This window comes from Cervus elaphus, chromosome X (genome assembly GCF_910594005.1).
Source record: "Cervus elaphus chromosome X, mCerEla1.1, whole genome shotgun sequence".
NCBI lineage: Eukaryota > Metazoa > Chordata > Mammalia > Artiodactyla > Cervidae > Cervus > Cervus elaphus.
The window spans coordinates 70,744,059-70,770,471 of record NC_057848.1 but is presented as its reverse complement, the minus strand read 5'-3'; the positions used below and the strand labels follow the sequence as shown (position 1 = coordinate 70,770,471).

Below are 26,413 nucleotides of genomic sequence, written 5' to 3'. Positions count from 1 at the left end.
AATCTACAGAGATCTTCAAAGCAAGTGCCAGCTTGTCTAATTTGCTTAGTAAACCCACACATCTTGTTTTGAGGGCAGTTTACCTTTCACTTAGCCAATGTGGGTAGTAATACACATCTCCAGCTGGTGGCAGAGAGATGAATAGGGTGTGCTTCTCCAGGGAGATGCTGTTATTAGCAGATTCCTGGCCATTCCCATTGTAGGATTTGATAACGCAGAGACCAATGGGTGTGGAGGAGGTCCAATTGATTGCCCAGGGCTTCCCTGTCAGTAACTCACAGGACTGCCATGGAGGTAGACAGCCATTCACTCCCTGAAGCTGCTAACAAAATAAGCAAAATGCCATGAGTTTTCTGAAATAATTTCCCTGACTACTTGAACCCCACATGTGGGAATGTGGGACTAAGAGGAGGAAAGCAGTCAAAATATTAGGGGGTGATGAGGATAGAGGAATGGGCACTGAAAAAAAGACCTGCAGCACCACCAGCAATGATTCTGTCTTGGAATTATTTACCATGGAGCATGAGGGTAGATGGATGTACAGGGTGTATAAATGTATGTGCATGTAAAAACTGGATTATAATGACACACAATCTACTGCCATGCTTGTAAATTCTACAAATGGAAACATTTTCCTGTGGAAGAGTGATTTACCTTTTTTTTTTTTTTTAATGTTGACTCTCTACATAACTGCTGTTGGTTTAGGCAAAAGCTTTAATAAAGTAGAAACTATGTGTTTCTTATTTCATTCCATGGCCAAAGTAAGTCATTCCTCTGTTCTCAGTCTCCCCAATCTGGTAGTCAACTAAATAACTTATGACCCCTGGCTCCTGACTTTGAATGTGTGCTGCAGTAGATGGAAGATAGATTTAGTGTTCAGAGGCCTGTGCATGTTACCAAGGGGGCATGCGTCATTTCTCTAGAAACAAAAATAGCCCTACTGTGCAGAATCAGACACGACTGAGTGACTTTCACTTCACCACTTCACCACTGTGCTTATACTTGTAGATTGATAAAAAAACATTCAGAAAGAATTTTTATATTTGTAGAACAAATTCAGAAAATGAAGTTAAAATAATAGGGTTATGTGTCATGCCTACCAAAAACACTATGTTTCATTGTAGTCTACATGTTTGAATAACGTGAAAGGCACTGTATGAAAACTTTTTTCAAATGTAAAAAACAATCCAGGGTCGGTAAAGACACAAGGGAACAGCTGGAGGCTCAGAAATGCCCTGCAGGAACTCAGATTTACATACAAGGATTAGCCTGATGTAATCAGAAAGATTTGATGTCTATTTCTCTGCAAACATTTTTAAAAGGGTGCCTTATAATCCATTCCTAACTAATTCGCACCTTTAACTTTCTAGAACAAAAGAATCCTTTTAGCATTTTCTTAATTGTGTCTACTGTGCTACTATCCTCTTCATGCCCAAAGTGGGGCCCCAGTCTTTGGCAGTGTGATACTTCTGGTAAACTTGGTGTTTCCTGCTCCTGTGATATACACCTCCTCTCCTTAGTTGCCTTGACCTCCCAGACGCTGCTCAAAACACGCATGTGCTTTCCTGTGGTCGTGCGTTTTGCAAACGTTGTTCTCTTCTGAATGATTTCACCCCCACTGTTCACTGGGACTCCTGCATCCCAATCTCTGAGAATGCTGCACGTGCTTCAGTTGCAGAGCCTGTGTATTCTATAGGGTGATGATTGCCCATTTCCTCCCAGAGTGCGCCGACTTTCCTGGCAGAAACTTTCCTTAACTCCTTTCCCTATCAACGGAGACTGGCACAGAGTAGGTGCACAATTCATGTTTGTAAAAGAACACATGGCATGATTTGTTGGAATCTTAAGCAGACCAGCCATGAGCTTCTGAGTTTTCAACAGTTTTCTGAAAGATCGCTGAATGGTAATGTTAAAATTCTAGGTGTAACTCTTACATCTCAAAAACTGAGTTGGGGCTTCCCTTCTGGCTCAGTGCTAAAGAATCTGCCTGCCAATGTAGGAAACATGGGTTTGATCCCTGATCCAGGAAGATCACACATGCAGCAGAGCAACTAAGCCCATGCACCACAACTATTGATCATGTGCTCTAGAGCTCGTGCTCCGAAACACAAGAAGCCACCACAATGAGTAGCCCCTGCTCACTGCAACTAGAGAAAAGCCCAAGCAGCAATGAAGACCCAGCACAGTCAAAATAAATTAAAAACAAAGACTGAGTTGACTTCTGTGCATAAATTAAACAAACTCATCCATTCTTGTCTAAGCAGCAAATGCTAATAAGCTCAGAGTTAGAAAATAACATGCTACTTTATGAATTATTGTATGATGATGTGTTTTGGGAATGTTGTCCCTTAAAATGTGGCTGAATTTCCTTTAAAAATGGTTTGATTGCACCTTGGCTGGCTAGCTTGAGGCCACTGTGTTGCACCAATAAATGGGTGGTTTTATTTCTATGCTTTATATTTCTGTGTTATTGTCATGGTTCTTAGTATCAATTCACCACTTAAAGAAAAAAAGGTTCTCACCAAACTCTTAGAAAGATGAGTGCTGATAATAAGACAAAGCAGCAAGCCTGAAGTTTTGCAGAAACTCTTTCTTATGAAGGTTAAAGTGCCTGCAACTGTGCTGAGTCATTAATTTTTGAAGCATTTCTTGCCATATTCTCAGAAACCAAACTGTTACCAAAGTTAGATAGTAAGACTTTTAAAGTCAGCAACAGATTGATAGGCATTGAAAGTGACCATGTGGGTGCCAGCAGGTGATGAGAACACCTTGTTCAATGTGGAGGGAGCTGCTGAAATGTCAGGGTCTCAGCTCTCTGGGTCTCAGCTGTCTCCTCTGAGATGGCCTAGGTGATACGATTCCAACCACCAAGGAAAAGGCAGGTGTCCAGAAATCTGCTCAAGTTTCATTAGCTGTCAAGATGACTGCTAGAACCTTCTGTCTCCAGTTATAGCTATCTGGACAACATAGAAAACACCATTTATTTTACAGAGCTGTTTAGAAAAAGGTTTTATTGTTATCTTTCCTTGATAGCTCAGTTGGTAAAGAATTCGCCTGCAATACAGGAGACCTCGGTTTGATTCCTGGGTCAGGAAGATCAGCTGGAGAAGGGATAGGCTACCCACTCCAGTATGCTTGGGCTTCCTTTGTGGCTCAGCTGGTAAAGAATCCACCTGCCATGTGGGATACTTGGGTTTGATCCCTGGGTTGGGAAGATCCCCTGGAGAAGGGAAAAGCTACCCACGCCAGTATTCTAGCTTGAAGAATTCCATGGACTACAGTTCATGAGGTTGCAAAGAGTCAGACACAACTGATCAGCTTTCACTTCCACTTCCCTTTAACTACCCTTAAAATGGCCAGAGCTGATTGGAGGCTGACTATACTTTTGTTGACGTCATAGAAAGCACAGTGATGGCTGCTGGCTTCAGGGATTTCATTCAGAGGGACCCAACCTTCAGTGTCTCTGACCATCATTGAGAACTGCTGCTCAGGACACCTACAAGTGATAACAATCATCGAGAGTATGACACTTGTAAAAGACACAGGAGGTAGTCTATCATTTCAGACCTGGGGGATTTCTTTCCCTCCTGTGGTTGACTTTTTCAATAATCTGCTCATCTTGAATACTCCTGTTAGAGACTGGATGCCAATTTTTAGGTCCTAGGTTTCTCAAACTACCTACAGAGGCCAGGCCTCCACGTGGTCCTTTTATTTCACATGGACCAGAGCTTCTGATTCTGTGTCCCATGAAACATGGTGCTGGATAAAGGTGCCCTCTGCTCCAACACATTTGGGAAAACTTGGGTAAGGCAAAGATAAGTTGGCCAACTCAGGACCTCTCTGAGCCTGCAGTATTCACAAGGCACTCCAGGGAGGGGATGGTGCAATGTCTGCCATGCTCCGTGGTGCTGGAGCCTTTTGTTCCTAAGGAAAACAATCCCACCTGACTCAGCAGAACACAGTACAGAATCCAAGGCCTTACCCTCCAGAGAGGGGGATGTTCTGCATGCCTGTGATGTGTGTGTGTCCAAGACGACCAAAGAGATACGGACTCCAATCACAAAATCACCTTTGTTCATAGGGCTCATCTAGAGGCTCAACCCAACATCCTTGAAGTTATATTAATCTAACATATTCCTTTAAAACTTAAACAATGTGGTTTGTCCCTCATTTCATGAATGCATAAGGCAGAAATTAACAGAAAAAGTATTATGTGTGTATGTGCATGTGTGTGTATAAACACATGTATTGTATGTGTAATGTTTATAATGCATGTGCTTGTATGCATCTCCATGAAACTAACATCAAGTATTTCCTCAAATAAACATAACTGTAAAACACAATTTCAAGCTTTAGCTAATGTTAAAGAGGTGGAAGAACCATATAAATAATGTTGCTGAGGTCTGTAGGAAGGAATGGACATATCCGATTTCATACTATGAGCTAGTGTTAGGTTCAGGACTAGACCCCAAGTCCAAGGGTGGTTCGTTTATGCTTAGTAACTAACTAGTGGACTAATGATGAGTCACAGTAAAAAGGTAGAGGTCTTCAATGCTATCCAACTCTATCAAGCTCATTCTTTTATCTGGATAAGCTCCGAGGGCCCTAAGTCATCATTTCTTTGGAGCCTCAGTTCCCAGTCGGTCCCTTTACTGTCTGCCACCTCAGCACCAGTTTCTCAAGCCAGCACTCTCTGAAGTCCTGGTACTAATGTCTCTTCCTCTGCTCCCCTCCCCCAGCTTCTCCAATAGTGATAACTAGAAGCACTTCTGTCCTGAGAGCTTCCCATGTACTTTATCTGTCCCCCACTTAGCAAACCTCTCTCTATCTTGTATTTAGTTCTTTACAAACCGATTTTATCTTTCCTCCTGGACTCTAAACTCCTCGAGGGTAAGACCTGTGTCAGATTTATTTTTAATTCCCTCAGCATCTATCACAGTTCCCGGAATGCTGGAGATCTTCAATAAATATTCATTGGATGAATAAATGAATAATGTACAAACATCACGGTCAGGAAAATCTTTGTGGCCATTTGTCATTTTCAATAATGAAACCACCATATCTGTAAGATGGATCGGTTCCTAAATAAAGCTGCAATTTCCTAAGCAGAGTGGATTCAGATCCTGATTTGTGAAAGACAACCATCACGTTGTTTAACTTTGTTAACGTGTAAATGCAAGGAAGAATTTTATGCTTGATAACTGCTTCTCCTTCCACCCCCTTCTCTCTCTCTTTTGGTAACAGATGTCAACCTCGGTTAGATTCAACTCAACTTATTAGTGCATGGCATTTAGCCAAAAGCAATTCACATTTGCAGAAGTGTACTATCACATATGTCTTAATAACAGAAATGTGTTTTTTTTTTTTAAATGTATGTGATAAGTCACATATGGTAAAAGAAATCTGTACATCTCTCAGGCCTTATTTCCACAATGAAGCTTGAAGATAATTGCTGCAGAATGTTCACATACAAGTGAAAGTCTCTCTAACACATTAAAGAGGCACAGTTTGAACATACTAATCAAGCTTTGATACCAGCATGGTTCCAATTGACTGATAAGTACAATAGTATCTCTTGTCCTGATCACTGATCTTAAGAATACACAATTTTGATTCTTATCCTCAGAGGTAATACTGAATGTTTCAAGGTAAAGTCATTAGTGTATCCAGGTACATTATGTGCTTATATTCACTAAGCATATATTTAATTTCTCCTTTGTATGGAGTGTAATTAACATGTACCACCCTCTCCCTATGGTGATGAAAGAAGCTTACAACCATGAAGTTATTAAAAAGAAATTAAACAAGTGGTTGAGAAATAGGGAGGGAGGAGATGAACCTTTACTGGAGAAAATATGCAAACTAAATAATATTGTGAATCATTTACCCTCACTTGAACTGAAAGCTTACCCAGCCTTAGTTAAATCTTGGGAAGTAACAGAATTATAGAAAATGCCTTTTGCAAGATATCCATCTACACACAACTTGGAAGATTACCATTACACTGTAGCTATGTATTTACTAGTTTCTGAGGCATCACTGTCCCATGAATGGATCTCATATCCATGATGATCTTCAAAGATCTTGAATTTGGAGTGGTTTCTGTACTCTGAATGAGGATTAGGTGATATATCGGCTGCAGAAAGTCCCGAACACAAGATGAGAGCTCAGTAAATATAGTGCCTACTCAATGTTTTTGGAGAAGGAAATAGCAACCCACTCCACTGTTTCTGCCTGGAAAATCCCATGGACAGAGGAGCCTGGTAGGCTACAGTTCATGGGGTCACAAAGAGTCAGACATGACTGAGCCATTGAGCACTCAGTGTTTCAGAGGGCAAAAAGAGAAAGGTTCATAGTTTAACAGTCACTGTCATAGAAAAGCTTACATGTGCACTTTTGCCTACCTGACTAACCAGAGCAGGGGTCAGCAAACTGTAAAGAGCCAGATAGGAAATATTTTTGGTTTGTTGGTTTGCACAGTCTCAATTCTGCCACTGTAACACAAACGGAGCTACAGACAATTTGGGAAGAAATGAGTGTAGCTGTGTGCCATAAAACTTCTTTTATGGACACTGAAATTTGAATTTAATATAATTTTTACATGTCATGAAATAGTATTCTTTTGAATTTTTTCCCCACCACTTGCCAAACTCTGCACCAATCACACATAATGATCATCTGTATCTATCTGTGTTCATCCTTAGTTGTAAATGATGCCTCTAGATCTCCACTTTTCCAACAAGGCTGAACATTCTTTCCAATGTATGGCCCCACAAATGATTGTGTGTTAATTCTCGTGTACAAGATCAAGCCAATAAGTGGTCAAAGGCAATGCAGTTAGTATAAACCAGAGCAATGTGGTAATATCTAACATGTGGCATGAGTCAGAAGACCTTGAGAGTCCCTTGGACAGCAAGGAGATTGAACAAGTCAATCCTAAAGAAAATCAACCCTGAATGTTCATTGGAAGGACTGATGGTGAAGCTGAAGCTCCAATACTTTGGCCACTTGATGTGAAGAGCTGACTCACTGGAAAGGACCCTGATGCTGGGAGAGATTGAGGGCAGGAGTAGAAGGGGATGATGGAGGATGAGATGGTTGGATGGCATCATCTACACAATGGACACGAGCTTGAACAAACTCAGGGAGATGGTGAAGGACAGGGAAGTCTGGCATTCTGCAGTCCATGGGGTCACAGAGTCAGACACAATTTAGCAACTGAACAACATGAGTCAGAACAGACGGACACCTTGCTCAGTTACAACACAAGAGTCCTTCAGTCCTGATGCTCCACTAGGGTCTTATTAAGCCTCCAGGCTGGATTCCTGAAAGAACTGCTTTCTGGGATACACCCAATTTGTTTACTTGTCTATTAATTCAAAAAACGCACATCAAACCCTAACCCTACTTAGGGTCGCAGTGCATTATGTCTGACAGAGACATATTAGAAAGGGAAAGAGGACCGCCATACACAAAACTTTTTAAAGCCTTGTTTCTGCTCTGCCATCAGGCAGTGTAATTGAACCATTCTCTGAGCTGAGATTCTTGTCCCTGAGCTGAGGTCTTGAAGAAGCCTCTCTTTTTAGAGTCCTCAGATGGTTGTGGCTAGGCAACTGAATTAGGTAGCAGGTATTACGTACCAAACACAACAAGACACTCAAACTCACACCGAGAGTGGTTTCTTACTTAATTAGAAGACAATTCTAAACACCTACCAGTTGGTTGTGATTTAGGCTTATTACTAGACAGATTTTCAAATATATTTAAAAATAAAATATTGTTTTATGTTCTATTAGTAATCCTTTGGCTCTTCTACTTTTCCTGTTTTCTCTTTACAACATTCCTTAAAGTGTTAGACATTAGATAGAGTCTGTACTGTGAATTAACCAAACTCATAAAAAATGTAATTATCTGTAGGGTAGAATTCTCACAAGGAACAGACAGAAAACTGGTCCTACTTCCAGGCCATTAGAGTGTAATTAAATGCAGCCCTGTATGTTGCCAGTGGGCTGTCTTGTGCATGCAAAGATGGAGCTTGGGATTTACTTCCTATTGGGCAGGCTTGAACTTGGAGATGTTTGTCCCATTGAGGGCCAGATTTACACTCCTCCAGACCCTGCCCCATCCCTTGTGACCTAGGGCATACATCTGCCTGTGGGTGGACTGGAGGAAGGGGTGCAGTTGGACTGTGGGAAAGAAGATCACTAATGGCTCACTGAGGGACTCAAGTTCTGGCCTTGGCCTCATTAGCACCATCCTCTAATCCACGGAGCTTGCCTGCCACAGGCTCGCAGTAGAGAAGCCTTCCAGGCATAGACAGAAAAGAAATTAGGCTGCAGAGACGATTGCACCCCCTACAAAACAACCAGACAACAATTCGGCTACTAAAAATGCTCCCATAGACAACTATAGCAAAATACATCTCCAGACCACAGATAGCCCTCCAGAGGCTACAAAAGGCTGATAAGGAATATTCTGAGGCCTCAGAAAACAAAATTTAAACACAAAGTACAAAAGAAAACCTTTTGAAAAAATGAATCAGAACTTGCATTTAATGGTGTGCTAAACACTACCCTGGTGACTTGGAAAAGTTAATTATTTTTACAAAACACAAGCAGCCCTCTTGTCATCGGCATTAGCTGATCCATTCTCCCAGAAACTATTAAAAATCCAATGCACTCCCAACTATATAACTATATATATCCAACCCCATCAATAGTAACATTAAATGTGAATGGATTTAACAATTTAGCCAAAAGGCAGAGACTGCCAGACTGGAGGAAAAAACAAGATTTAACTATATGCCATCCACAGGAGACACACTTTATATTAAAAGCTACAAATTAAAAAAATAAATCAATGCGCTTCCATTCCTGCATTTGGTATCTACTATAGTGGAAGTTGCCTGACATAGATTAACACGTTGTAGTTCCTAGAGATGTGATGTCACTCGACCCGTAGTAACCCAGCAAATAGAGCAGGTCTTCCCTAGCCCACATGCTGGTGGAACTGGTATGCATCATAACATGGTAATCAGATGTCATGAAGCCAAATGACAAGACAGACATCTTTAATTTGAAAGTCTCCCTTCTGGAGGAGACAGGATGTACTATATTTAAAAGACTGCTGTGCAGCTTGTTTATAATTTAAGAGTGTCTCATAAAATGCCTTGGAAATAGCTCTCTGTTAGCTAGAAAAGCCTTCGGTTAAATATATTTTTATGAGCTTTTCATTAACAGAGTGCCGAGGCCTTGATGCCGAGGTGCCAAAGCTCCCCACGTGGCTGGAAATCACTTGGCACATTTTCAGTCACTTACGTCTCTGTCATAGGTCCAAGGTTTGCAATTAAAAATGTAATCTTTTTAGCATGTGCAAAACCCAAAGGCTTGAAGTACTATGCATTGAATATGATTATAATAGTATTTGGCAGCTATTCATGGATGGCACATATTAATTTATGTAAACCAGGCATAACTTGGAGCACTTCCTCATCGGGACCACAGGAAAAATTGAAAAGCTGGTCCCTGCTCATTGAAGGTTTTTTTTTTTCTCCCTGCTTGTTTTGGTTTTTGTTTTTAAATTGTCACGAATAGAGATGAACTCAAAATCAAGGTCTCTTTATGACCTTTTTTCACATGCTTGGAGTCCATTCAAATTAACATTTCCAACTAATAAAAAAAATAACTTACTTCACAGGATTATTCTTAGCTTTTGCCTTTTCAACAGCCTGTGAACAGAAGAAAAAAATGCAATTAGACAACATTAGCAGGCATAATCTTTGCAACTAGTTACCAAAACAATAAGCAATATAAGATGCTCTTCAGAAACGTGAGGAGTTAACCAAGGCAGGCTGCTGGAGATAAGCAGGCCGGAGGCACAGAAAGCAATTTCCCTCTCCTGGGGAGCATGGTTACCGGTCCAAGCACAGCTTTCAGACACAGGCAAGCACGGCCACAGTTGCCTGGGAAGTTCAGCAGTGCCCATGCGAGTGGGCCCTTAGGCTCATGACTCCATCCTCCTCTTCTCATCTTTCCCTTCCATTTTTTTTAAACCTGAGCCCTGTGCTTCTGGAAAACAGAGATCATGAAGAACTCCCCCACTCTACTCCATCCTTTCATGTTCTGGAAAACAGCTCATTTCAAAGGACCACACTGCTGTCCACATGCTGAGACTCAGTTCCATCCTTCCTCCTGACTCCCCTAAATTTCCTGGATGGTTTGCCTTTCTATTTGGTCTGACCATCTGTTGATCACTGTAAAGGGACTTATGACTTACAGAGATCTTGTCTCTTGGGTAAAATAGAACAGAGACTCTGGTTTATTGTTTCTTTTTTTCTGTGTGTGTGTTTTCAGCTCAAATAAATTGAGATATATACTCACTAAGGAGAGCAGGTCTTTGAAATGGACCTGTGAACTTTGTTTATGCTTGACTTATGACTGAAATTTTAGAATGAAAACTATAAGCTCTCTGTGTCTGTCTGTATGTTTATATGTCTGTAATTCAGACAAGTCTTTCCTTCTAATTATGTGAATATGTAATACTTTCCTATCTCTGGATAATACTAACCAATTAGATTTTAAATCCCTTACACTAAAGGAGCTCTATTGTGATTGACTTAGAGATAAGTATTCATATAATTGGCCATTCCCAATACTTCAGAGGGGCTTCCCAGGTGACTCAGTTGGTAAAGAATCTGCCTGCAATGAAGGAGACAGATGCCGGTTTGATCCCTGGGTCGGGAAGATCCCCTGAAGGAGAAAATGGCAACCCACTCCAGTATTCTTGCCTGGAAAATCCCATGGACAGAGGAGTCTGGCAGGCCACAGTCCATGGGGGTCACAAAGAGTCAGACACGACTGAGCGACCCAGCATGCAGGCACACACACCATATTTTAGAAATATCCTCCTCCTCCGCATGCACCTGCTTGGCTTATGACAGGATGGGGAGGAAAGCACAGAGGGAATGGTCATGGGGACATCTGGGGATTTTTAGATCCAGGACGGGAAACTCTATACCCTGCATTGCTCCAGCCACCTGGTTGCACCTGCCTGGTGATAGCAAGGCCAAAGTACCCATTTCTAAAATCATTTTTATTAGCAGACACCACAAAAAGGCAAGAGCTGACAGACAGCTCGGATCAATTTCCTTCCATGGAACCTTTAAGAAAACACACACCAAATCATCGAAATGAGGAAATCTCTGGGCCTCTCGGCCTGCGTCCCTTAGACATGGAGCCTGGTCCCACTTTATTGCTGAACCCATTGATCTGCGTACAGTCCATTTATCATTCATGAAAAGAGCTAGTGATCTTCACAGTATATTAGAAGAAACAACTCAGATCATCTGTCAACAGCCCTCTTATTTCTGTTTCCCTCTCCACAGGGATTGCATCTCCTTCGATTCTTCTGGAATTAAAATGTTGCTAAGCAACACAGCTGGGGGCGCTGATGGCAGAATGGCTACAGTCTATCAAACTGTTTAAGCACCTGGAGGGTTTTAGTGATGATTTTTTTCATACTTCTGTAGCATAATTATGTAATCAGAACAAAACTAGTACTCCCCCAGATTCTTTTAGACTGTAGAAATAACATTCAGAATGGTGAGCGCTGAAGCAGTGGTTCACCAACCTCGGGGTTCTTTGGACCCTTTTAAAAGGTATACACTTGGAGACCTTTATATTTGTGAACCCTGGAGGTGGGTGATGGCTAAGAGATGAAGAGAATACTGTTACAAATTAGAAGGCAGAAGCAACCATGTGTAACAGAGACGATTTATAATCTAACATTGGATTGACATTCTGAGTGACCAGTGCATAAGCATATCGAACCTTTCAATCCATAACAACAACCCAATGCACTTGGAAGCAATTTGTTTGAAATCAATGAAATATTTCCTCAGTTTAGACATTACTGTTGGAAATCCAAGTCCTTTTCTTCTATTAAGTCTCAGATTCTATTGCTAGATCAGTTCAGTTCAGTCACTCAGTCGTGTCCGACTTTTTGGGACCCCATGGACTGTAGCCTACCAGGCTCCTCTATCCATGGGATTTTCCAGGCAATAGTACTGGAGTGGGTTGCCATTTCCTTTTCCAGGGGATCTTCCCGACCCAGGGATTGAATCCAGGTCTCCCACATTGTAGACAGAGGCTTTACCATCTGAGCCATGAGGGAAGTCCATTGCAAATACCCATTAATATTTGGGTACGTTTTTTTTCCCTGGTGGCTTGGAGGGTAAAGAATCTGCCTGCAATGCAGGAGACCCAGGTTTAATCCCTGGGTCAGGAAGATCTCTTGGAGAAGGAAATGACAACCCATTCCAGTATTCTTGCTTGGAGAATTCCATGGACAGAGGAGTCTGGTGGCTACAGTCCATGGGGTTGCAAAGAGTCAGACATGACTGAGCGACGAACACTTTCACTTTTCACTTTGGCTTGATAGGCAAAAGTTATTTTCTCACCACCTGTGCCTAAGGTTGAATTTTCGCAAATAGTGGAATCATAAGAAAGTGAGGGAATGAGGTAACAGGTGAAAATGAGGAAACAAGGAGAGTGTCTGTCTGGCCCGTCATCCCTCACAGGTGTTTAGGATATGAATGCCTATCTCTGAGCAATCCCTTAAAGGGTGCTGAAAGGAAGAGCCAGTTTCTGGCAAGGAGTCCGGGCAAGACCTTGACCATCACTACAGAATGTAGCCAGGCTGCATACCGACGTCTGCCTTTTCTATCACATTTTCTCTCCCAGTCCCAGCTGGTGGAATAAGACAGGGCAGTAGGCTGAAGACAAGCCATTGTGGGAATAGCTGAATCTACTTTTCTGAATCCCTTAAAATCCAAACTAATCTGTTCCTGAAGAAGAAAGGTTACCATGAAATAATGGGCATGGGGTTCCAGTGGTTTTCCTTTTTTATTACTATCATTTTGGCCGTGCCACGGGGCATTCAGGATCTTAGTTCCCTGACCTGGGATGGAACCTGCGCCCCCTGCAGTGGACTGTCAGGGAAGTCCCTGTGGTTTCCTTTTAAAGCAAGCTAGATGTGATGGGCTGAGCATGCCACTGGCAGGAGATGGGAAGGAGAGAAATCAAAGTGACATTGCTTAACCTAGCTTTGATTCAGTGACACGCTTTTGAAAATGTCCTCTCTTCTCTGTGCATCAGGACTTTCAATTAGACCCAGTTATTTCCCTCTGATCAGGAGGTACATAATCATGTTCAAGGCCAGTCTCTTTGAAACATATGTCTTTTTATATAGCCATTATAGGAAAATAACTTCATTCAAATTAATTTTTTCTGGGTTGCTTGGCTATTGATGGAAAATATCTATGCTCAGAGGTTCCCCCCCCCCCTTTGGAATTTAACCCAGGATCATTTCAGAGTCCCCACAGCTCTAGTCATATGCTCTCCTGTCATCTTCCCATGTGCTCATCTCCAAACGATATGGTTGCAGGGAATGTCTGCCAGGCACGAGAAACAGCTCACCATTTGTGTTCTCCACTTTCACTGTATTTTGACTTTGTTTTATATATAATATAAGGAATTCTTAAGAGACTACAAAGAAAAATTAAGTGAATTATTTGAGTGCAAAATATACGTTAATACTTTAAGGCAAATAAAAATACTTTAAGGGAAAATAATTGTCTACAAAATATACAAGGAGAAAATTCCTCTTTTGAAATCTTGGGACAGGAAAAGACAATCCCAAGTTCCAGACACATGTTTGGGAATGTGAGACGCTGGAAAAGGAGGGAAGTCAAAGTGAAATGATACAGTATTAAGTCAGTGAGCATTAAGAGGGTTACATATTGGGATTAGAGCTAATTTTGAGTTTAAAAACATACATTAAAGTAATTTAAACTGATTGGAAAATGGAGGTTAGATAGTTAACACGCTGCTTTAATTTGTAATGTCTATATGCTTTTTAAAATCTATATTCTACTTATTTGGTGTCATGTTTCCCCAACATGATACTTATCTTTCCATCAAGGAAGTTCTAGCCTAAGATAGGATGATAAATTAAGATGTTAAAAAACCATAGTCCAATATGGTGCAATGAGAGGCAATGAGCTATATGTGGAAAGAATGCTGTGCTAGAAATCCACAAACCTGGGTTCTAGTACCAGGTTCCCCATTTCCTAATCATGACATTTCCATCATCATGACATTAGTGATGCAGCTAACACCAGTGAACATCAGTTTCCTCATCTTAAAAATGAAGACCATCATTCCCGCCCTGTCTACACCAAGAGTGGTTGTTAGTAGCCAACATCAATGACAGTGTTCTAGAAAGCACAGCATACTAAGCAAAAAGGTGCATTTTGATTGTGACTGCATTCCACACAGGTATCGGTGCACACATTTTTATTTTAACTGAACTATAGTTGATTTACAATGTTGTCTTAGTTTCAGGTGGACAGTAAAGTGGTTTGGATACATATTATTTTCAGATATTTTTTCATTATAGTTTATCACAGGATATTGCATAGACTTCCCTGTGCTACATAGCAGGTCCTTGTTGTTCACCTATTTTATATCCAGCAGTGTGTATTTGTTCATCTCAAACTCCTTTTTTATCCCTCCCACGGATTCATATCTTTTTTACAGCCAGAGAGTTGATGGGCTTTCTGACCACTGACCAGGTTGCAGTATCAAATCTATGCAGTTAATCCAACTAGGATTATAGAAACCATTCTGCTCCTCTCTCCATATCAGGAGTAGTTCTGGGGTGAACAGAATGCTTCTGTCTGCAAAGTCCTACTTGAGAAAGACTTTGATGTGTTTAGATCCTGCCAGACCTAGCCCAGCAGGAGAGAGGGCCCCCTACCTTCATACAGGCCTCTGAACCTTGCTGGGGTTCATGTTGGTGGTAGAGAGATCAAGACACCTGAGATGCTCTGGGGGCACAAGTGCATGCCAGTCCCCTCACTCTCTCTTCCCCTAAAAGGAAGCCTAGGAAGCATCATTCTTTTCCGGATGACCCTTCCTTTAGCTGTCCTTCCTCTCATGGGCTTCCCTGCTAGCTCAGTTGGTAAAGAATCCGCCTGCAATACAGGAGATCCTGGTTCAATTCCTGGGTCGGGAAAATCCACTGGAGAAGGGATAGGCTACCCACTCCAGTATTCTTGGGCTTCCTTGGTAGCTCAGCTGGTAAAGAATCGGACTGTGATGTGGGAGACCTGGGTTTGATCCCTGGATTGGGAAGACCCCCTGGAGGAGGGAAAGGCTACCCACTCCCAGGATTCTGGTCTGAAGATTTTCATGGACTGTATAGTCCATCGGGTCGCAAACAGTCAGATACGACTGAGCAACGTTCACTTTCACTTTCCTTTCATACCTTACTCCATCAGGACGGCTCTTTGCTTTTGCACTAACATTTGACCCTGAGGTTGGGAAGCTCAAGAGATGAACTTCCTCCATGATATAGGAGCTCAAGAAATTATATTCCCAGGGAGAAGAACTTGTCTCCTTCCAAGGAGTGCTCATAAGCTAATTCTTCCATCATTACCAGTGTTGTACTCTTGGTGGTATCCTGCCAAGCAGCAAATTTATTTCCTCAGGAGGGATGATGTGGCTAAGGACATGCTTAAGTTGCTCCCTCATTAAATCTAACTTGCTAAAAAGAATGGCCTTTTCTCTCTGTGAGGTAGAGAATCCTTTTGCTGCACCAAACCTGAAGTGACTCAAGGACCACACTGAATTACGTGAACCATCAAATGTAGTTCTCATGAAAAAATAGAGAAAAGGAAAGAAAAAGGAAGGAAGGAAGGTGGCTCTCTATTTAGTCCCATCCTCCTGTGTAGAGAGAACATCATATTTCTTTAGGGAGACAAATCTACCTAGAAAGCACTTAGGAAACTTGCTAGTCATCTTCTATATACTGATTTAACTTTGTAAAAATTCTTTGGTAAGGTAATTCTGCCCTGCTTATTATATATCATGATGTGTTGTTCTAGTCCAATAGACATGTATATTATATTCACAAAAATATTTAAAGAATCTTTTGGGGCTTTTAAGAAGCATGACCTGAACATTTATATCCAGACTTATGCCATTATACTCCCTGAGACTGACAGAAAACGAACTTAGTGCAGTATGTTTCCTGTTCGTTGAGACTGTCAAAGTGAGCACGCAGAAGGTCTAGAGCGATTGAAGCCATGGATTCATTTTGCAAGGCTACAGGGTTGGGGACTGCTTATCTTCTTAATCAATAACCATACTGTCAGTCAAGCATAAAATGTGATTCTATTACTATTGCTCTACATGCCTTTTACATTCCCTGTTTATATGTTTTTTTTTTTTTTTTTACTAGCAGATACACCCAAGTTGAGTCTATATAATACACTTCTTGATAAAAAAATGAAAAGTCAACCATTCAGATAATTTCAAGTAACTGGATATTAGACTTTATGGAAAAAAGAGAGACGAGCAGTCAACTGCATTGGCTTTCTGTTTCTGTGTTTTATCTTTAACTTTTCATGGGGCTGCTCTGCGAGACCTAGCCATACTTTCATCTAATGGCATGTATTGGTAAATTGAATTGATTGCCTAAGTTCAGAAGAGAAAGTCCTCTATGAACAAATGAACTCACCATTAGGGTATTCAGATAGTCAAAAATCAATACCTACAGAATTGGTTAAATCAATTAAAGAGACATATCCTGAGAGCACTTGCCCAAATATAAAAATGATTTGCTTAATTATGGCATTTAAATAGAGTTCACTGGAATGAGTGAAACAGCAAGAGGCTTACATCATATCCTATAGGCTGAGGTATCAGCTGGCAGCACGCACACACAGTCAGGATTGCAGCTGAAGAGGAGAAAATGGCACTCAGCATTTCACAACACCTGGATGCCTGCCTGAATTTCTGACACTACACCCAGGTATGGCAACACATCTTCCCTAGCTTTGGAGTATCAGGCTTCCCCCATTTTAATTTAATCCATTAAAAAATTTAATTATTTGTTTACTTTGGCTTGCTGGGTCTTCATTGCTTTGCGGGCCTTCTCTAGTTGCAACGAGTGGGGGCTACTCTCTAGTTGTGGTGCTCAGGCTTCTCACTTCAGTGGCTTCTCTTGTTGTGGATCACACACCCTAGGCACTCAGGCTTCAAAAGCTGCAGTTCCCAGGGTCTAGAACCCAGGCTCAGTAGTGGCAGCTCATGGGCTTAGTTGCTCCGCAGCATGTGCAATCCTCCGGGACCAGGGATTGAACCTGTGTCTCTCCTGCACTGGCAGGTGGATTCATTACCACGGAGCCACTGGGGAAGCCCTAATTCACTGTTTTTGATGCATATAAAAGGCAGGCCTGTGCTGGACATGATGGGTGCAGAATTCAAATTTTGACAGGCAGATACTGGAAGAAATTTGTTTCAGGTATCTGGCACCTAATAGCCACTCGATAAACACAGACTGGGTAAAAGATCTGGGTCTGATTGTGGAGTCTGAGAGCCTGACTGCTCTGGGTATGAGAGAGTGCCGGTAGGTACCCAACTCTGTGCAGAGGAGAAAAGAGCAAAAGCTGGGCTCCAGGATCACATGTATCTGGATCCATCCTGCAACTGTCCACGAGGCTCAACTTCACACCCTAGTGAAGAGGGAATGCAGAGCAGACTGGACAGGGTACACGTCCATTCCTTCTTCACTCTTCTTACAGCTATGGCCTCATTGGAGACCTCTTATTTCTCATCAGGACAATAGCTCTGGCCTCTTCTTTGGGCCACTGGTCTCCTTATTTTTATCCCATTGTATGTTCCCCTTTGGTCATGAATCCTTCATGGCTTCCCAAGTCTCACTGAATTCTTGATCATCTTCACCCTCTCATGACCCTGCCAAACACCAGTTGAATAGAGGCCTCACAGTGGGTCCTACCTGTCCTTACATGTGTATTTCACCAACAGGGCAACCTCCTCAGGCAACAGGGCAGGAGTTTTTTTTGAGCATCTTGTCCAAAGATGATGTGATAACATAATTCAAAAATGCCAGCATTCCATGAAACCTTGCTCCCTCCAGGCTCGCTCTTTTGCTGGATATAAAACCCTTCAGTAAGATTCACTTGTCAACTGGAAATTTTGTTTATAACTCAAGTTTTGGTAATATTGTAACTTCATGAAAAATGCACTGTTTTTGGTGAAGAAGCACATTTCACTCCTGAGTCATCTATTGACACTAATCATTCTCTAAGTGGAGTAAATATGGAGACACGAGGCAGAGCATCTCAGTGTTGGCTTCTTTATTCTCCATATTGGAAGGGCCAAGGTAAGTGGCATTTGATTACTCTGTTCTCCTGAGGTTTGTGGATTTGAAAATTCAATTTTCTTTCCTCTAGCCAATCAAAGCCCTCTCGCCCTGATACTAAGAAGGCCTCCCTCACAAAATGAGCTGTGTCCTTTGCTGGGAGACAATCGAGACCTAATAGAGGCTCTCTCCTTACTCTGTGTGACCAGGGAAATGGGAAGCATATTTTTAGTGCATAGAAGTACTCAATAATATGTTTTCCAAAACCTACATGGGAGTGAGTACTGATGATGCATTTTCAGTACTAGCATACTAGCCTATTCAGGCTTTCTGTCCCTTTAGAGCGTATTCTACTCTGGGCAAGATGCTACAGCCATTTTTATTATCAATCTGTATTAGAAAACTCAGTAATGTTTCCACTCGAGTTTCTCCTTTTTTCTCATACTACAACCACACTCACAATGCACTGACACCAGACGTGTGTGGGCTCATCCCATACCAAGTACATTTCTGCAACACCAGCTGGGTATTCTACCATGTAACTCAGTTCTGACACTGTCTCTACCTGGAAAGCTAATCACATGCAACCAGTGAAGGGCTCAGTCTCATGAGACTGCCTCCCCCCACCTCAGGTACCAGTTGCCAGCCCAAGTTGTCACCTGTGCTTCTGATCAATCGGCTTAGACACCAGAGGTTCCAACGGCCCCCTCCTTGGGTTTGATTAATTTGCTAGAGTGGCTCAGAGAACACAGGGAAACAGTGACTTATGTTTACCAGTTCATTAAAGGATATGACAAAGGATACAGATGAACAGAGAGATGAAGAGAGACATAGGGTGAAGTCTAGGAGGATCCCACAGGTAGGAGCTTCTATCCCTCCGGCATTGGGGCATGTCACACTTCATGTACATGGATGTGTTCATGCACCTGAAAAGTTTCTGAATCCCACTGTTGTTGTTTAGTTGCTCAGTTGTGTTCGAGTCTTTGTGACCCCATGGACTGTAACCCACCAGGTTCCTCTGTCCATGGGATTACCCCAGCAAGAATACTAGAATGGGTTGTGATTTCTTCCACCAGAGGATCTTCCAAATACAGGGATTGAACCCATCTCCTGCACTGCAGGTGGATTCTTTACCCCTGAGCCACAGGGGAAGCCCTCTGAATCCCACACTACTGGGATTTTTTGGAGGCTCCCTCACATAGACGTGAGTGACTACTGACTTTGTTTCTAGCCCCTCTCCCCTCTGTAGAGAACGGAGGGGTAGGGCTGGAAATTCCAAGCTTCCAATCATGGCTTGGCTTCTCTGGTGACCACAGTCCAGGAGCCCACACAGAGTCATCTCATTAGAATAAAAGATGTCCCTATCACCCAGAGAGCAAATATTAGAACAAAAGATGCTCCTATCAGTCTTATTACTTAAGAAATTACAAGGAATTCAGGAGCTCTGTACCGGGAACCTGGGGCAGAGACCACTATGTATTAATATATTTTCTATTACGTCACAGTACAACTGACTTCTCCATGCCTCAGTGTCCTTATTGGCTAGAATAAGGACTCTCCATGACCATTTTAAGGTCTGGTATTCTATATTTTAATATACAAAACTATTCTATTCCAATATATATATACACACACATATACATACATGTATGATTCAGGGATAAATATGGAATCTCCATTATGGAGTTCACCACCATTAGCAAGAAATAAGATCTATTAGCAAGTTTATAAATGTTCATATCTAATGTTTCAGAGATTCCTGGGAACTCCTTCATGATGCATAGGCTACACCATACATTTGGAAAGGTCTGCTGTCCTTACCTGCCCATCCCCTTGAAGTTTGAATCCTTAACCTGGGATTGATAGCTAATCTCAAATTTGGATACATGTTCTGTGTGTTTACAGTGCTTATGATCTTTGCTCTGGCTAAAGAAATAGAAAAAAATAAATACACCTGCTTAAGAAGAAGACAGATTCTGCTTTCCATTCACGACAAGGTCCTTGGGTGTTTGCTGCCTGCCTGGTTGATTTTCCAGCAGATGGCATATATTTGGGGGGACAGAATAAAGCATTCCTAGGCCCTAAACCAAAGCCCCAGTACACTTTTCGAAGCCAGCAGCTAAATTTGAAAATCTTACATTGTCAGTGTGGCCAAAAGTTTTATTACTGGAGGCATCCATATCACTCTAATAGATGCTAGAACTACCAAAACTTAGGAACACATGGTACACTGCCTGGGGGCTGTTAATTGATGACTAAGTCCGAACATTCAGCCATGGATTTGGGACCCAACTGGGGCAATGAAGGGGCCTAAGGAAAAGACCAAGCTTGGACCAAACAGAGAGTGAAGGTGAGAGTAGTGAGAGGACCAATGCGACCCAGCCACTTCCTTCAGCCCAGCCCAGTCCAGCCACTTCCTTCCCAGCCCAGCCTAGGCAGTGACAAGAGTAACACGGTGCTGTTCTTTCCAGCACTTTGATTCACACAGACTTCATGATCCTCAGCTTTCTGTAGGTGGCTGTTATTCCTCTGCCACCCTCTCTACAGATAGGTGTTATGTGTTCTTTGTGGACAAAAGGCTGTGGTCATTCATGTCCTACAGGAGAGTTATTGTTTCTGAAACAACAGACGGTACCCATTTTTGTTTCCACTTGGACCTTGGGGGAACCAGTACATCCTTACCAATGTCTGATGTACAGTCACGGTGAGAAAATGTTCAGCTAAGCAAAACAGCCATTGGGTTTGCCATGGAAATGTGCATAGATGGACAATTCATACGTGGTCATGGACATTAGTCAGGATTGGGTCATCAGTGGTGATGGACATTTAACACGTGTGAAAACGTTGTGCTCCTCTGCATCTCTGAGTGCTCAAAGCATTGTATGGCGATTACAATAAAAAGACAATCTATGGAGATTACAAGTCAAAATATTTCGTACTAAATGTAGAAGACCTAATTATAATGAAAAAATTCAGCAGGTTTCTAAACAGTCACAGACTTGCCTGCAGCATATTAAAAATCACATCATACAAGCCCTAAGCAGTTTCTTATTAATCTAGTCTCTATGCTAATACAGCCAAATGGGAAACACAATCTTGGGAATATGAAGGCCAATGTTATTCTATTAACCTTATATGTTATCCTATTTACTCTCCTGTCTTTAATGAATAAATTAAAATATCTTCTCATTCTCTAATTGCTGGAGAGTTAGAGTATGACAACGTATGGATTTTATTCTGCTACCTTCTGCAGCCTGAACAGCCTGAATGCCCTCATTTTGCATGGGATTTCAATGAAAGGCAATGACAGATAAACTGTTTACATTAAAAGACTCTATCAAAGTTATTTTGCACCTGGTTTCCTCCTAATCCATCTGCTGTTTCTATAGCTCTGACAGGCTGATCTTTCTTGCTGTGGGTGCCACATTGATGTCATTATGGAAGAGGCCTTCCCCAGCCTTTCTGCGTATAACAAAGTAAATGGAAATGCAGAGAAATCTTGGGGAGGTAACGACTTGTTCAGCATGATAAGGGAAGAACTGTGGCTAAAAAATCGGAACCATTACAGCAGGGTAGAGTATCTGTTGTCACAACGAATGAATTCACTATAGCACGTCAGGGGCCAGCTGAGAGCGGCAGTAAAATGTATGCCCCCCACCCTTTCCATTAGCAAGCTTTAATCAGAAAAGCAGGCTTGAATTTAACTTGGTCGCTAGGTTTGGAAAGTTCAATATACATCACAGGTGCAAGGAACACATCTCAAATCTCCCAGAATGTTCAGGTTTTCTGCTCCCATGTAAATCATTTCATGTGCAATTACCAAATAACAGTGGGCTTCACAGGTGGCTGATTCCCTGGTGGCTCAGATGGTCAAGAGTCTGCCTGCAATTCAGGAGACCTGGGTTCGACTCCTGGGACAGGAAGATCTCCTGGAGAAGGAAATGGCAACCCGCTCCAGTAATCTTGCCTGGAAAATCCCATGGATGGAGGAGCCTGGCAGGCTATGGTCAATGAGGTCACAAAATGTCGGACACAACTGAGCGACTTCACTTTAACTTCCCAGGCAGCCCTAGTGGTAAAGAATTCGCCCACCAATGCAGGAGACCTAAGAGATGTGGGTTCGATCTCTGGGTCGGGAAGATCACCTGGAGAAGGGAATGGCTATCCACTCCAGTATTCTTGCCTGGGAAATCCCAAGGACAGAGTCCACGGGGCCGCAAAGAGTCGGACAGAACTGACACAACACGCATGCATCAAATAACAAACTACTCAGTGAACGGGCCCCATAAGAACAGAAACAAACAAAAACAAATCCAGTATAACACCCAAACTGGTGTCAAGAAACTGGATTAAAAACAAGCTCTTTTGTGTCTGTGAGGTAATTAGTGATCTTCAGATGAAAAGTAAAATTATGAAGTGGAGGAGAAGAGCTTCAGGACAATATTTTTCTGTAAATGTTAACAGGCTTGAGGTGCAGCTCTGTTATTAGCATCTGTTGAAAAGTCCACACATCCCCAGTTACATGCTTTGAATTGAGTACCACATTTCTAAGGGCAATCCCTAGGCAGAAAAAGAAAGAAGATTGGTTTAAATAAAATTGGGTACATCGGAGCTACTTACAATAATGTGTCCAGACACAACTCATTAGAATGTCTTTGTACTCAGAGCAAATTGAAATTGTTCAGCTCTGTTTTTAAAGCACCAACACACCACTCCAAGCTTTATCTAGAGTCCTTTAGCTGAGCCTGCCACTAATTGAACACTTCCAGCCATAGTACTCATTTTCTGAATTTCTAACTGGGTTAAATGAACTCACCTAAAGTTTCAGTCTCATTCACATTAATCTTTAAGATGGTATTAATATTAAAATTCTCTAAAGGTTGTTTCTAACAATACCTATTTCTTTTATGGCTTTTGTAATGCTAAACTCTGATGCTGCTAATGTCAATCGGAGATGATTAGGTCACAAGACAACCATGCCCAGATCTAACCTGGCATCAAAACCCAAGTATCACAGACCATCCTACTGCCAGAGTTTAACAGATATTACATGCTTCGAGCTGCATAAATCAATCATCAGGATAACATTCAAGGAAACATCAAGAAGGTATTTACCCACTTCTATGAATATGTACCAGAGGGGGCTCTGGAGTCTGGACACTACAGACTAGAAGCCTTTGGAATTGGTCAAATTGTGGACAGTTTAAAACTTTAAAAACAGCAATTTTAATAAACCTGTCAATACAATTTATTTGTTAAGAAAACATTTGCGACTGATTAGGTGGCTTATATTGAAAGAGAAGCACCAGGTCTATATCTTTAGATCTTTTATTGAACTGCAAACACAGCATCAATAACTGCTTCTCAGCTGTAAATGAAAATTGATTCAAGGTTTAACCCCTCATTTTCGGGAGTTCTTTTAATCCCAAGAAATAGAAGAAAAAAAATGGACCAAAAGGAAAACTGCAGGTTCAGTGGTATGAGGGGTGAGGATGTGCAGAAAACCCCACACTTACACTTGCAGGAAGCCCATCCTACTGGGCTGTGCTGCTCTCAAGCCAAACCCCAGGGGGCTCATCACAGTGTCACTGCCTACCCTTCAAGACTGGCTGGAAAATGGCAATTCAATAAGTGTTGGATGGGGAAGGCCAGTGCTGGGTTTTATATTTATGATGTCAAGAGTGGCAGTTGAGAAGGAAAAATGAAGTCAGCTAGGTAATGGACATCATGGAGCCCTCCCATCCCAACCATGTTACTTTTTAAAAATTTTATTGAAGTATCATTGATTTACAAAAAAGAATTTATATATACATATGTATGTATATATAACTGAATCACTCTGCTATACATCCAACCATATTATTGATAGCTGACTTCAAAAACAAAAGAGAACACATTGCAACATGTATGTTCATGCAGACTAAATTCAAAACACTGCATCCAGTTCAAGCATTGTTCTTGAATATTCCAATGTCCGATGCCAACTTGAAGTCATTATTTATTTCCCATTCATGGGAAGCCCCTGAGAGAAAACCAAGATGACTAGAGCTTCACAGTAAACCCTACAGTCTTTCTCTAGGGCACAGCGAGAACTCAGAGAAATAAGAACTGGTATGATGCAACTCTGCACCCATGTTAGTCCTTTGAAGAAAAGCTCCATTTTAGACACATAATTTTCTTGGCGGACTTTGGGCAGTGTCATTGGCAACCTGGCCTTTCTTCCTGGGATATCTGGGTTAAAACTCATCAGGGCTCAGAGGGGAGGAAGAGTCATCCACACCCCATAGATGTCTTTGGGTGCAGTTAGGACATTCAACCCAATTCCTAATAGATCCCACTGAATGCTAAGGCCAAAATGAAGGGCAAGATCTATTTACCAGTGGACCCCTAAGAAGGGGCTTCCAACTCATGTTTAAAAGGGCCATAAAGAAGAACAACCACCAATTTGTGAAGCAATTGTGTTTTTCAAAGCATTTTCTTATACACAATCTTCATCTTGTCCTCAGAGTTAGACAAGACTGGTTATTCCAGTTTATTAGTGAGATTGAAGCCCAGGCTGCTCTAGTCCAAAAATCATGCTCTTTTATTTTTATTTATTTTTTTTTTTTTAGTGGAGTGCAGTTTATTACACCGGCGGGCCCAAGGCAGAGTCTCCTCTTAGCCAAGGGCCCCGACCAGCATTTGTGAAAATCTTTTATACCCCATGTGTCCAAACCCACTACCCCAATTCCCTTGAGACTTACATAAACAAAGGAAGGGTAAATACAACTACAATAACCCCATCATTCACGTGTTATGTGTTCAAAACTATTTTTTTTTTTACAATTTGTGTTAATTACAGCAAAGTGATTTGGTTACATATATATTCTTTTCCAGATTCTTTTACACTATAGGTTATTACAAGATACTGAATAGAGTTTCCTGTGCTATACAGTAGGTACTTGTTATTTATCTATTTTATACCTAGTAGTGTATATCTGCTAATCCCAAGCTCCTAATTTATCCCTCCCCAATCCCATTCCCTTTAGTAACTATAAGTTTTCAAAAGCTATGCTCCCAATGACTATATTTACAATTCCTCATGGCAAGGTGCACACAGCTAGCTAATACGTGTTAGGAAGACAGATCTTTTCATTCAAGTTTGCCACAAACTGATTCTTTTCCAGATAGTTAATTCAGCAACTCTCTTTCACCTCCCATTCCTCACAAGAAAAGAGAAAGTAATGTAACTATTCTCTCAAATATGAGACACTTTAGATCATTAGTAGTAGTAGTAACAGATGATGATGATGATGTAAAGAGGTGAGTACTAAGTGCTAACCATAATTTCACATGATTTGGCCTGTATTAATTCATTTACCCATTGAATCTTCACTATGATCCAATGAAGAAATGGGTATTGTTACCTCAATTACCTCCATTTTATAGATACTTAGGTCTTTATCCCAAGATCACCAGACAAGTGACAGAGCTAGGATTCAAACCTGTCAGACTGCACACCTATGCTCTCGCTCACTCTCCTCCATGAGGCCACCTACGTTCACCTATGAACTCAGCTGCCTCCCAAACTGTCCCAACCAAGACAGTAAAATGCAGTGGGGAATGTGGAGAGAGTATGCAAACTTTTAACAAATATTTTCAGGGTACAATCACCAGGGCTTTTTCACTGAAACCATGTGCATATATGATCATGCATCTCTGACTTTAAAGAGTCACCAGAAGGTAAAATACCTTCTTAAAAATATATTTATATTCCTGGGTCTCCATAGCTGAGCATTTGGTGTTTTTAATTTGTACGTTATGCTCTTCCCCTCCAGGCTTCCTGCTGTATTTCCCTGTTTGCAGGAGTAATACTTAGCATTTAAACACATCCTAGTGGTTCTATTGGTGTCTGTGCACAGGACCCACTCAGCACAGCCAATACTACCATGGAGGGTGCCCGTAGAGGGGCAGGGAGAGGGGATAGTGTTCTGATTAGGAGAGACTTGGACTGAAAGATCAAATTAGAAGCTGACACATCTTGAGCCCATGTTTCCTTTTCATACAAGCATTTACAATGCATTCTCTCAGGATTCTTTATATCACAAACCATAGCATACGGTCTTAGGAGCTTTGGGGAAAAGATTCATGTATACTCACCAAATCTGGGCAATTCGGGTTTCCTTAGGTGAGTCCAGGTGCAATG

The 26,413-nt window shown here is 41.6% G+C and overlaps 1 protein-coding gene across 11 annotated transcripts in view; it reads right to left on the bottom strand.

The window, feature by feature from the left end:
- Window positions 1-26,413, bottom strand: part of AFF2 (AF4/FMR2 family member 2) — a 528,226-nt gene that overhangs the window by 91,104 nt on the left and 410,709 nt on the right. For all 11 annotated transcript variants that reach the window (XM_043895846.1, XM_043895848.1, XM_043895850.1 and 8 more), the window contains one exon: window positions 9,690-9,727. In XM_043895846.1, coding sequence (XP_043751781.1) covers window positions 9,690-9,727 — 38 coding nt within the window. The remainder of the gene's footprint in view (window positions 1-9,689; window positions 9,728-26,413) is intronic.